Genomic DNA, 12,480 nt, shown 5'->3' with positions numbered 1-12,480 from the left:
ATTGACTTCCAAAACAAAGAGAAACCCTACCCCCACCCCCCACCAAGCTGACCCAAGGCTTCTTTGCCAATGCATTTGCATACAACACACCTCATTATCATTTTTCTGGCATTTGACTACATTTATTATGCAGCATTGCTAATGCTTACATGAAGATTACTGATCACATAAATTAGTAGGGTTTTTATTTATTTATTTATTTATTTGTAGCATTTGTGTCCCACATTTTCCCACCTATTTGCAGGCTCAATGTGGCTTACATTATGCCGTAATGGCGATCGCCATTTCTGGGTACAGATATTTGATTGGTAGTGCATTTTTGTGCATACATACATGGTAAAGAAGAGTACATTGTGGTTTTGCATACAAAAGATTTTGCATTAAGGTGCATACATACATGATACAGAGGAAAGCATTATGGCATTGCATAAGGTTTTCTAAGTGATATAATGAATTGTAACATAAGTTAGGTCCTCGACTATAGAGATGTCATTTTCAATTTAGGAAATAGATTGCTTTATAGCGGTGGGGTTAAACAGTCAAGTGGCACACAATGCCATGTTATCATGGCTCAGTAAATAGCCCCTTAAATTGCCAGGAAAAAATACTGTGCAGATAAATAAACAGTGGCACCAATTCTGATAGAATTCAACATTCGGTCTGCCAGGTCCTGCATTCCCCACCCTCTGCCACATAGGTTCTGTGTTAACAGGAAGCCCATGCATACAGAAGGGTTGGGGTTCAATAGGTTCTATCTTCATGATGTCTGTTGAAAAGGGATTTGAAGACCAGCAGGATTAAAAATATTAGAGTGGCTCCCAAACTTTCCCTGGGACTTGACCACCAGCCAGTCAGGTTTTTAGGATATCCACAATGAATATACATGGAAGAGATTTGTATTCAGAGCCTCCATTGCAGCTAATTTCTCTCGTTCATTCTAATTCATTGTGGATATGCTAAAAACCTGCTCAACTAGGGGTCCCCCAAGACAGACTTTGAAACCACGGGCCTATAATGTATAGAGGTAATAAGGTTGTATTAATCCAATTGCTTAGCATAAGGGTTCACACTGCAGTCCAGGCAACCAAAGTTGTGGGTTATCAGAGATGAAAGGTTTGATTATGCGCAAGATGTTTATCAGTCCCTGTTAGTAGAAGAGGCCATGATGAGGCTCATTCTAGATGGCCACTGAATCTAAAAAAAACAGCTGTGACCCCCTTAGAGAATGCTTCTGTTGCCAAGCAGGAGGAGAGAGGATCTCCTGGGGGTCACTAGGGTAACAGGAGCTGGAAAATCTGGCCCAGTGGGTAGAGACAGGGGGGGGGGGGGAGCCCAGCCTCCAAAAGCAGGGCAAGAGATGATAAATAAAAAGGATTGTGTTTGGTGGAAAGGGGTCTTTGGTTTACCCCCACCGAGACCCAGAGTACTGAGGGGCAGTCCCAGAATCGAATAAGGGGATCCCGATGGATATAACCTCTGCCAAGGGGGCAGAGGAAATCCAGACTCAATTTCCCAGCATGGGAGATCTAGGAGAAGAAAGGAGTGCCTGTCTGGAAAAGACACCCCAGGCAGGAGGGAAGTGGGTGCAGAGAAGCCCTACTCCTAGCCAGTTGCCCAGGGAATCCTTGATCTGGGATGGGCCAGACTTACATTGGACACTAGCTGGATGTAACTTTGGTCTCATATGCAGTTGAACTGTAATTATGAGGGTAGTTCCATGAACTGTTATTTGGTCTGAGTTGATCCACTAAAGAAAAGTTTGGAGTTTACCTATTGTGACTGCTGGTCATTATTTGAGAGTGGACTCTTGCACACCCCAGAGATTATCATCGGCCCCAGCCTATGCCCAGCTCATCAGATCTGAACCTGTTTTGTGGATCCTGGTCCTGGGTACTTGACCTGAAAAGCCAGGGCCACTGAGAGGGGGGCAGGGGGGACAAAATTCCCCAGGCCCGGGCTTCCAAGGGGGGCCTGGTGCCAGGGTCAGGCCACCAGTGCTGCAGTTCCTGGTCTCACCTGCCTGCCTCCACTGCTCCGGGCCCCCTGAATTTGAAGTGGCAGTCATAGGTCACCTCTCTTTGGGCCTTCTCTCCCTGTGTCCTGCCTTCGCGGGAACCGGAAGTTACATGAGACGAGGGCGGGACACAGGGAGGGAAGGCCCGAAGAGAGGCAATCTGCGACTGCTGCCTTGAATGCAGGGGGCTTGGAGCCGTGGAGGCCAGCAGGTGAGACCACAGACTGGAGCGACAAGGGGGGGGGGGGGGCGGAGGTGGGGCGTCCTTGCCCCGGATCCTGCCTAGTCTCTCGGTGGCCCTGTGAGAAGCTTAGCTGGCAACCCAGACTGTGGGATGAGACCAGGGTTATACAGCAGTAAGAATAAGCTCAGAAAGTAAATCCAGGTTCAAAACACCTACATTTGTTATTTTTTTAAAAACAGCTTAGCTTGTTTAAAATAGATACTCAATAAAAAGTACACAAATGTGACATGAGTAGATGTTTTCTTGGACAGGCTGGTGCTTCTGGAAATGTTTTGCTCTAAAAATGTTAGCATGTTCACGTACAGCTATTTGGGGCGTAGCTATGGCTCAAGCCCACCCAATTTCTCTGACCTGCCAATTGGTGCCAAGTCACTGCTGCCTTTTAAAGGTACTATTATTGGCATTTGTGTGTTCAGAATTGGTGGTGTTAAAGGTTTGCAACATAGGCTCTGAGTATGCATGTGGTTTATGCTGATGCAGGACAGCTGTTGGGCAGATTATTTCTTTAGAAATCCATCATCAAGTACATTCTAAGGCATTAGTTAGGAGTATCCGATGGAACACTACTCACACCTATATACATAGGGGCCGATATTCAGCTGGCAGTGGGCAGCACAGTTAAAGCCCACTGTTGGTGCTGAAGCTAGAAAATCAATGCTGCACCATATCCAGTGACAGGCATTGAATTTCTGGTTTCATTTTTGGCTGCCAACAGGTAACCGATTAAGCTGTTATTCAGCGCTAACTGGTTAAGATTTAACCATTAAACTCAGTGCTGAATGCTAATTGGCTATAGCTGGTTAGTCACTATGCACTAACTGTGAATATTCAGCAGAAATAACCAATAATCTTCCACTGAATATTCACAGTTAGCCAATTAAGAAGTCATCAGCTGTTGCTGATTGGTTAAATAGCACTGAATATCGGGGGGGGGGGGGGATACTGTCCACCCATATTAGCTCTGGGTCCACCCAAAATGTCAAGTTTGGCTACGCCACTGTTTGAGAGAGAAATCAGCTATGATTAGACAGCTAACTCTACTCGTGGAAATAAAGGAATAGAGATGCTGTAAACATGTCATAGGAGCCAGCTCTGTGGGTACCAATATTCAATCTTTCATTACCCACGGATAGGTAATTAGTATTGTTTGGCATTTTGAAATGTTGGTGCCTATGAAGGGTGTTAGCGAGATGTCATTTCCTTCTGGTATGACTTTCTTTCTGAGACGATTGCAGTCTGTGTGCATCAGAATCCTGTGTTCTTCCTTTTTTAGGCAATGCTGGGCCGAGGGAATGGTGAATCATCCAGAAAGAAGGACGATGAGGATGCTCACTCCAGGCACAGGCTAATTCCAGTTGGGAGAAAGATCTATGAGTTCTACAACGCACCCATTGTTAAATTCTGGTTCTACACTGTAAGTTATTTACTTACCTTTTACTAGTTATATACACAGAAATAAGAGGCCCTTTTACAAAGCTGCAATACGCACTAATGCATCCTTAAAGCAACCAAAAATGGTGTGCCGCGGGTTGCACTGAGGCATCCTGCAGTAATTTCTGGGTATGTGTGCACTACTACCCATGTGCTACCCACACCCAAAAGTGACATTTAGTTTATTACGCAGGGGGCGTGTGTGGAGCAGACAGTGGGAGTGTTCTGTGCAGATCAGCACAGCTACATTGCCCCGTGCAAAATTATTAGTGCATGCTTAGCCCTTGAGTCCTTACTGCTTACATACTGAGTGGACGTAAAGGCTCACGCGCTAATGGCAAAATTAACGAATGGCCATTAATACCAAAAAAATAGGAATTTCAGCCATTTTACCTCAGCGGTAAAAATACCCTTAGTGTGCGGGAATGACCAGCATAAGGACACGCTAAGGCCACTTTATACCACAGTTTGGTAAAAGGGTTTCTAATTGTTTTATTATTTTTATTTATCTGGTTATAAAATGTACAAAACAAATGGCAAGAAATTATACACCTGACATGGAAAGATTTACTGTGAATGGCATATCAAAGAAAAAGAGAAATATAGGGGCTATGTAAATCCTGCATTTTCAAAAATCTCATTCCTTAATATACCCTATCCAAGAAAAAAAAAGCAATAAGATATATTACATACCCATCCCAGAATACTTGAAAAATCAGCAAAGGTGTACAATAAGGCTGCATACTTTCCCCTTACCTGTTAAATCTATATGCAGAACAAATCATCAGAGAAGCAGGACTAAATGAAGAAACCTAAGGTGTGAAAATTAGTGGAAGATTCATCCACAATCTTCGCTATGTTGATTATGCCACTTTACTGGCTGAAAGTGAAGATGATCTGCAACATCTGATTATAAAGATCAAGGAACTTAGTTTCAAAACGGGCCTGAACTTTAACATGAAAAAGACAAAGATCTTGACAGGGGCGTAGCCACGGGCGGGCCTGGACGGGCCCAGGCCCAGCCACTTTCCCTCCAGGCCCGCCCACCCAACATCCCCTCGCATGTCCTCCCCGCCGGCGCTGCCTCAGTCCCTGCATTATTCTTTTCTTCGCCCGTCGCCGGCAGCGCTGCCATTCATTCACACAGGCAGCTCCGCTCCCTTCTGCCGCGTCCATCTGGCCCTACGTAAACAAGAAGTGCGTCAGAGAGAGCCAGATGGATGCGGCAAAGGGGAGCGGAGCTACCTGTGTGAATGAATGGCAGCGCTGCCGGCAACGGGCGAAGAAAAGAATAATGCAGGGACCGAAAGTAGCATGCAGGGTTACAGCCCCACGCACATTTTTCATTTTGGTTTTTTTTTGTAGGGGTGGTGGAGAGAGATAGGCAGGGAAGGGCAGAGCAGAGCATGGTGCCCATCCATCCAAGCTGCTGGCCCACCCAAAAATTGCCTTCTGGCTACGTTACTGTCTTGACAACTGATAAGATCAATGATTTCATACTTGATGGAGAAGTAATAGAAATAGTAGACAACTTAAACCTGCTTGGATCAATAATCAATAATGAAACAACAAGGAGTTATGAAATCTAACAATGTATCATTTTTGGCAGAACAGCTAAGAAGGCCCTAGACAAGATTTTCAAGTGCAGAGATGTGACTTTGCATAGAAAGATTTGATTTGTCCAAGCTATGGTATTTTCAATAATGTCATTTGGATGTGAAAGTTGGAAAGTGCAAAAGCAAGACAGGAAGAAAATTGATGCCTTTGAATTATGGTGGTTGGAGAAGAACACTGAGGCTGATATTCAAAGCGAATTAAGCAGGCAGGAACCTCTTCTGCCCCCTTAAAAAATGTTTTAAAAAAATGCTGACCACCACCAGCTGAATATTGGGGGATCTACAGTGGTGGAAATAAGTATTTGATCCCTTGCTGATTTTGTAAGTTTGCCCACTGACAAAGACATGAGCAGCCCATAATTGAAGGGTAGGTTATTGGTAACAGTGAGAGATAGCACATCACAAATTAAATCCGGAAAATCACATTGTGGAAAGTATATGAATTTATTTGCATTCTGCAGAGGGAAATAAGTATTTAATCCCTCTGGCAAACAAGACCTAATACTTGGTGGCAAAACCCTTGTTGGCAAGCACAGCGGTCAGACGTCTTCTGTAGTTGATGATGAGGTTTGCACACATGTCAGGAGGAATTTTGGTCCACTCCTCTTTGCAGATCATCTCTAAATCATTAAGAGTTCTGGGCTGTCGCTTGGCAACTCGCAGCTTCAGCTCCCTCCATAAGTTTTCAATGGGATTAAGGTCTGGTGACTGGCTAGGCCACTCCATGACCCTAATGTGCTTCTTCCTGAGCCACTCCTTTGTTGCCTTGGCTGTATGTTTTGGGTCATTGTCGTGCTGGAAGACCCAGCCACGACCCATTTTTAAGGCCCTGGCGGAGGGAAGGAGGTTGTCACTCAGAATTGTACGGTACATGGCCCCATCCATTCTCCCATTGATGCGGTGAAGTAGTCCTGTGCCCTTAGCAGAGAAACACCCCCAAAACATAACATTTCCACCTCCATGCTTGACAGTGGGGACGGTGTTCTTTGGGTCATAGGCAGCATTTCTCTTCCTCCAAACACGGCGAGTTGAGTTCATGCCGAAGAGCTCAATTTTTGTCTCATCGGACCACAGCACCTTCTCCCAATCACTCTCGGCATCATCCAGGTGTTCACTGGCAAACTTCAGACGGGCCGTCACATGTGCCTTCCGGAGCAGGGGGACCTTGCGGGCACTGCAGGATTGCAATCCGTTATGTCGTAATGTGTTACCAATGGTTTTCGTGGTGACAGTGATCCCAGCTGCCTTGAGATCATTGACAAGTTCCCCCCTTGTAGTTGTAGGCTGATTTCTAACCTTCCTCATGATCAAGGATACCCCACGAGGTGAGATTTTGCGTGGAGCCCCAGATCTTTGTCGATTGACAGTCATTTTGTACTTCTTCCATTTTCTTACTATGGCACCAACAGTTGTCTCCTTCTCGCCCAGCGTCTTACTGATGGTTTTGTAGCCCATTCCAGCCTTGTGCAGGTGTATGATCTTGTCCCTGACATCCTTAGACAGCTCCTTGCTCTTGGCCATTTTGTAGAGGTTAGAGTCTGACTGATTCACTGAGTCTGTGGACAGGTGTCTTTCATACAGGTGACCATTGCCGACAGCTGTCTGTCATGCAGGTAACGAGTTGATTTGGAGCATCTACCTGGTCTGTAGGGGCCAGATCTCTTACTGGTTGGTGGGGGATCAAATACTTATTTCCCTCTGCAGAATGCAAATAAATTCATATACTTTCCACAATGTGATTTTCCGGATTTAATTTGTGATGTGCTATCTCTCACTGTTACCAATAACCTACCCTTCAATTATGGGCTGCTCATGTCTTTGTCAGTGGGCAAACTTACAAAATCAGCAAGGGATCAAATACTTATTTCCCCCACTGTATGTATATCATGGACTGCCTGAAGAACAAATTAATTGGTGTTAGATTATTTTTTATTACATTTGTGCCCCACATTTTCCCCACTCATGGCAGGCTCAATGCGGCAATGGAAGGTTAAGTGACTTGCCCAGAGTCACAAGGAGCTGCCTGTGCCTGAAATGGGAATCAAGCTCAGTTCCTCAGGACTAAAGTCTACCACCCTAACCACTAGGCCACTCCTCCACACAATGAGATTGAGCCTAAGCTTTCCTTGGAAGCTCAAATAACATGACTTCAGCTTTCATACTTTGAACACATCATGCAAAGAGAAAGACATTATGCAGATAGGAATGCCAGTCTATGAACAAGTAGTGACAAGACTGAAGACCGAAACAGTTCAGGGCAACTATCCACAGGGTTGCCATGAGTTGAAACCAACTGAATAGCACATAACAACAACAAGCTTGTATTAGCATGGATATAACTGAGTCTGCTGTGTATATTTCAATAAACGAGTGCCCTTGTGCTGGAACTAGATTGCCCCTATTCATCCTTTTTTTTTTTTGTTTTGCTTTTGTGTTTGGGGGATCTTCTTCTCTCTTGATCCTATCACAGAGTAACTGACAGATTCCCATTCATAGAGCACCAGAAAATCTTTATTTCAGCTAAATTTAGATCCAGTCAATTTTTGAGTGGCATAAATGTGCTTGTGTTGTATCTGGTTGGAGAAAAACAAGATATATCCTGTTGGGAAAGAAGTTGTAATAGGAAAAACAACTAGAGAAGTACATCAGGATAGATCCCCAACCAAGTGAGCAAAATGCTAGAAACAAACTTCAGTGCAAAATGCCACCATATCGTAACCTTTATCTTTTCATTAATATGTTATTCTAGTACTAAAGTCAATCACACCGATATTCTGCGCTATTTAACCGGTCAGAATGGCTGCTGACCGGTTAAATAGTGCTTAACTGGTTATCCATCGCTGAATATCCCCGGTTTGCGGATAGCCGGTTATTTTGCACGAGATAACCGGCTATCCGCTGATTTTAAATCTTGTTTAGGGGCCATATTTGGCCGCGTCAAACAGTGGAATACCTTTGGCCAGTTTGAAGATAACCAGCTAAGCCTGAATATCGACAACTGGTAATCTCTTCAAATCGGCCAAAAATAGAACAGATATTCAATGCCAGTCACTGGAAACGGCCCTACATTGAATATCTGGGCTTAGCGTTGACTGCGGGAGTTAGCCAGTCTAATTCCCGTGGTCTGAATACTGGCCTCAGTAAACCTGCAAAACATTCAGTAGCGGTCTATATGATATGCAGATTTAAATATAATGACCAGCTCAGTACCTCAAAGAAGAAAAAGCAGAAGGAGAAATCTGAGCAGAAGGGAAAGGGAAGCCTGTGTTGGACAGGTGATTTCTACCCTTTACAGTCTGCTAATTCAGCAGCATTTCTTAGTCATGAGAGGATTTCCTCCAACCTGCTTAGAAGCCAGTTCCAGATCTATAATTATAAGACTCACTTTTACTTGAATATTCAGAAGCAGAATTCACCTGATCTGAGATTCATCCTGATATTTAAAAATGTATTATAATCAGCTCTAGTTTATACAGATTCCAGTGATTTGAAGTATTCAAAGAACTGCAGATGTCTGAATGCTTCCAAGCATGTAGCAGGGAATATACACATTTCAATTTTGTCAAATGCAAATAAAACCAGTACTTATCCAAAAAGAGCTGACAGTCATCCCAGAGTGATTTAAAAAAAAAAAACTCAACAACTTTTAATCCAACTTCATCTGTATAAACATTCAAATATAATCATGCAGCCACCGACACAGACCATGTTTCATCTCTGCTTCAGAGATTCTTATGGAAAGAGAAATGCTCACAACCAACGATGCCTAACTGCGAATATTCAGCGCGAGATAACTGGTTATCTCACGCTGAATATTCACAGTAAGCACCGAAAAGTTAATCGGCTATATTGCACGATTACTGTCAATATTCAGTGTTGACCCACTAAATTTAGTAGGCAAGTTTAGCAGTCCTATCTTTGCCTGCTATTAACTTAACCGGCTCGTGCTGAATATTTGCTTAGCTGGTTAAGTTAGCATCAGCCAAGAAAAAAATCCAAAAATTGCCCAGAATTGAATATCCAGGGTCAGTGCTGACCATGGCACTTATGCAGGCTGCCTCTCACTAGCTGAATGTCGGCCCCGGTATTCCCAGGGCAGAAACGGACAGATTGGAGGGGAGGGCTGTCAATATTTGATTAAATGGTTAAACAGTACTAATATTTGCATATACATTTTTCCCATACAGATGGCCTATATTGGGTACCTAATGCTGTTCAACTACATTGTATTAGTGAAGATGGAACGCTGGCCTTCTTCCCAGGAATGGATCGTAATCTCATATATCTTTACTCTAGGAATAGAGAAAATGAGAGAGGTAATTACTGCACTGTGAGAACCAGCAATATGAACTAACTGTACAATAGGGGTATTACTTAAACTTGGTGTTACTAATGTAATAATAATCAGTGCCATTGGGTACAATGAAAGATTTGAAGACTGTTTCCCAGGCCAAATATTTTTGTATTTGAATTGAGGGCAAAGGATTTCTAGGAAACAGCCTGGTACTTCAGGTCAATGGCTATCCCTTTGGCCTCTTTGCCTAGTTAGGCTACATAAAGAATGAAATGTTTATGTTTGTTTATGTTTTCATTATTTATAATCCATCTTTATCCAAGGCAAGTAACAAATCAACATGCATAACTAAAAATACATTTAACAAATAACTGAGTAAACACAAACGTACAGAAAGCAATAACTGCAATACATCATTTGAGTGGAGGAGTGGCCTAATGGTTAGTGCAGAGGGATGTGGACCTGGGAAACTGGGTTCGATTCCTGCTGCTGCTGCCTGATGGTCAGCAGTGGGTTGAGATGCTGGGGAACCTCCATGTGGCCCTGGCAAGTCACTAAGGGGTACTTTTATTAAGCCACGGTAAAAGATGGCCTGCTGTACTGCGAGCACGTCTTTTGGGCGCATGCTGGGCCATGTTTTTATCATGTCTAGAAAAAAGGGCCTTTTTAAGGGGCTGTAAAATGGACGTGCACTAAAATTGAAACCAGCACATGTCCATTTTCGGCCTTAGACCTTACCACCACCCATTGACCTAGCAGTAAGAGCTCACAAGTGACATGCAGGGTAACCAGTCTGCGTGCGCCAGCTGCCGATTAACACCAGAAATGTCACATGCAGTAGGAAAGAAAAAAATAATTTGTCCAGACATTATGGGCACATGCCAAATCTGAGACTACCACCAGGGGGCACGCTAGCCTGGCGGTAGTCTCGTTTTGGCATGTGCTGCATTCACTTAGAGCCTACCACATCTTTGTAAAAGATCCCCTTAGCTCTTCATTGCCCCAGGTACAAATCAAGCATAGTACCAGAAGATTGGAGGGTGGCCAATGTAACGCCCATTTTTTTAAAAAGGTTCCAAAGGTGATTCGGGAAATTATAGACTGGTGAGCCTGGCGTCAGTGTTGGGCAAAGTGGTAGAGACTATTATAAAGAACAAAATTACACATTCAAAAGCATAGATTAATGAGACAAAACCAACATGGATTTAGTGAAGGGAAATCTTGCCTTACCAATCTAGTACATTTCTTTGAAGAGGTGAACAAACACGTGGATAAAGATGAGCCGGTCAATATTGTGTATCTGGATTTTCAAAAAGCATTTCACAAAGTACCTCATGAAAGACTCCAGAGGAAATTGGAGAGTCATGGGATAAGAGGTAGTGTTCTATTGTGGATTAAAAACTGGTTAAAAGATAGAAAGCAGAGAGTAGGGTTAAATGGTCAGTATTCTCAATGGAGAAGGGTAGATAGTGGGGTTCCCCAGGGGTCTGTTCTGGGAATGCTGCTTTTTAACATATTTATAAATGATCTAGAGATGGGAGTAACTAGTGAGATAATTAAATTTGCTAATGACACAGTTATTCAAAGTTGTTAAATCGCAAGAGGATTGTGACAAATTGCAAGACGACCTCACGAGACCGGGAGACTGAGCATCCAAATGGCAGATGACTTTTAATGTGAGCAAGTGCAAAGTGATGCATGTGGGAAAGAGGAACCCAAACTATAGTTACATGATGCAAGGTTCCACATTAGGAGACACCAACCAGGAAAGGGTGTCACCCCAGGATGGTGAGCCCTTGGGCTGCAGCCAGGCTGCAGCAGACAAGTTCTCTGGGGAGGCGCAGAGCAGAGGTAAACCAGGCACTGAATACAAACAGGGTACCAGACATGGCAAATAGACAAGCAACAAGCAAGAAAATACACAAGGCAGGAACAGGATTCAGGATTCTCAAACAGGATTCTGGAATGGGCTTGGCTTAGCTTGACCGGAACAGGATCCAGGAACGGGCTTGGCTTGGCCTGGCCTGGCCGGAACAGGATCCAGGAATGGGCTGGGCTTGACTGGAACAGGATCCAGGAACAGGCTGGGCTTGACCGGAACAGGATCCAGGAATGGGCTGGGCTTGGCTTGGCTGGAACAGGATCCAGGAACGGGCTTGGCTTGACAGGAACAGGATTCTGGAACGGGCTTGGCAGGAACAGGATTCTGGAAGTAACTCAAACACAGAGCAGGGGCAGAACCTGGCTCAAACACACAACAGGAACAGAACTTGGCTATGCCATACAGAACTCAAGGATAAGGGAAGCCACTCATAGAAATACACAAGGCTGGCCACGCAGCACTCAAGGGTAAGGGGGAGCCAACTATAGGAATACACTCTAGGCTGTACCTTACAGCACTCAAGGAAAAGGGAAGCCACGCAAAGGGATACTCTAGGCCAGTGATGGCGAACCTATGGCACGCGTGCCAGAGAGGACACGCAGAGCCCTCTTTGTTGGCATGCACACCCAGCCACTTTCCCTTCATCCTTCGTGGCCGCAACAAAAAGAAAAAGAAAAAAAACAAGCAATTGCAGCACCTCAGCCCAGGCAGCCATCACATTGGCTGTTCGGCTCTGCAGCCAGTAGGGGGGTGTCGCCGGCGCGCATCTTCCACTTACGCTGCCTCGCTCACTGCGTCATCTCCTCCTACTGTAAGGTTCCTCTCTCCCGAGTCCCGCCCAAGGAAGTTTGCTCCGTCTCCAGTCCAGCCCATCTGGACTAAACATCACGGCGTTCCGTCTTCCTCCCCCTGCGCAAGCACATCAGTGTGCCCACCCACTGGTCTTCAGTGGAGCCGCTGCTCCTCGACTCCTGTCTTCTGCTTCAGCTGCAGTGCTGC

At 44.6% G+C, this 12,480-nt stretch overlaps 1 protein-coding gene across 1 annotated transcript in view; it reads left to right on the top strand.

Moving 5' to 3' along the window:
• The window catches only part of TRPM3 (transient receptor potential cation channel subfamily M member 3), a 714,222-nt gene that overhangs the window by 616,670 nt on the left and 85,072 nt on the right, over window positions 1-12,480 (top strand). Inside the window, exons 19-20 of the mRNA XM_030193857.1 lie at window positions 3,532-3,672; window positions 9,493-9,621. Of these exons, the coding sequence (XP_030049717.1) occupies window positions 3,532-3,672; window positions 9,493-9,621 (270 nt within the window). The remainder of the gene's footprint in view (window positions 1-3,531; window positions 3,673-9,492; window positions 9,622-12,480) is intronic.

Source organism: Microcaecilia unicolor, chromosome 2 (genome assembly GCF_901765095.1).
Source record: "Microcaecilia unicolor chromosome 2, aMicUni1.1, whole genome shotgun sequence".
NCBI lineage: Eukaryota > Metazoa > Chordata > Amphibia > Gymnophiona > Siphonopidae > Microcaecilia > Microcaecilia unicolor.
Note: the sequence above shows the minus strand (reverse complement) of the source record. Positions and strands in the feature narration are given on the sequence as shown.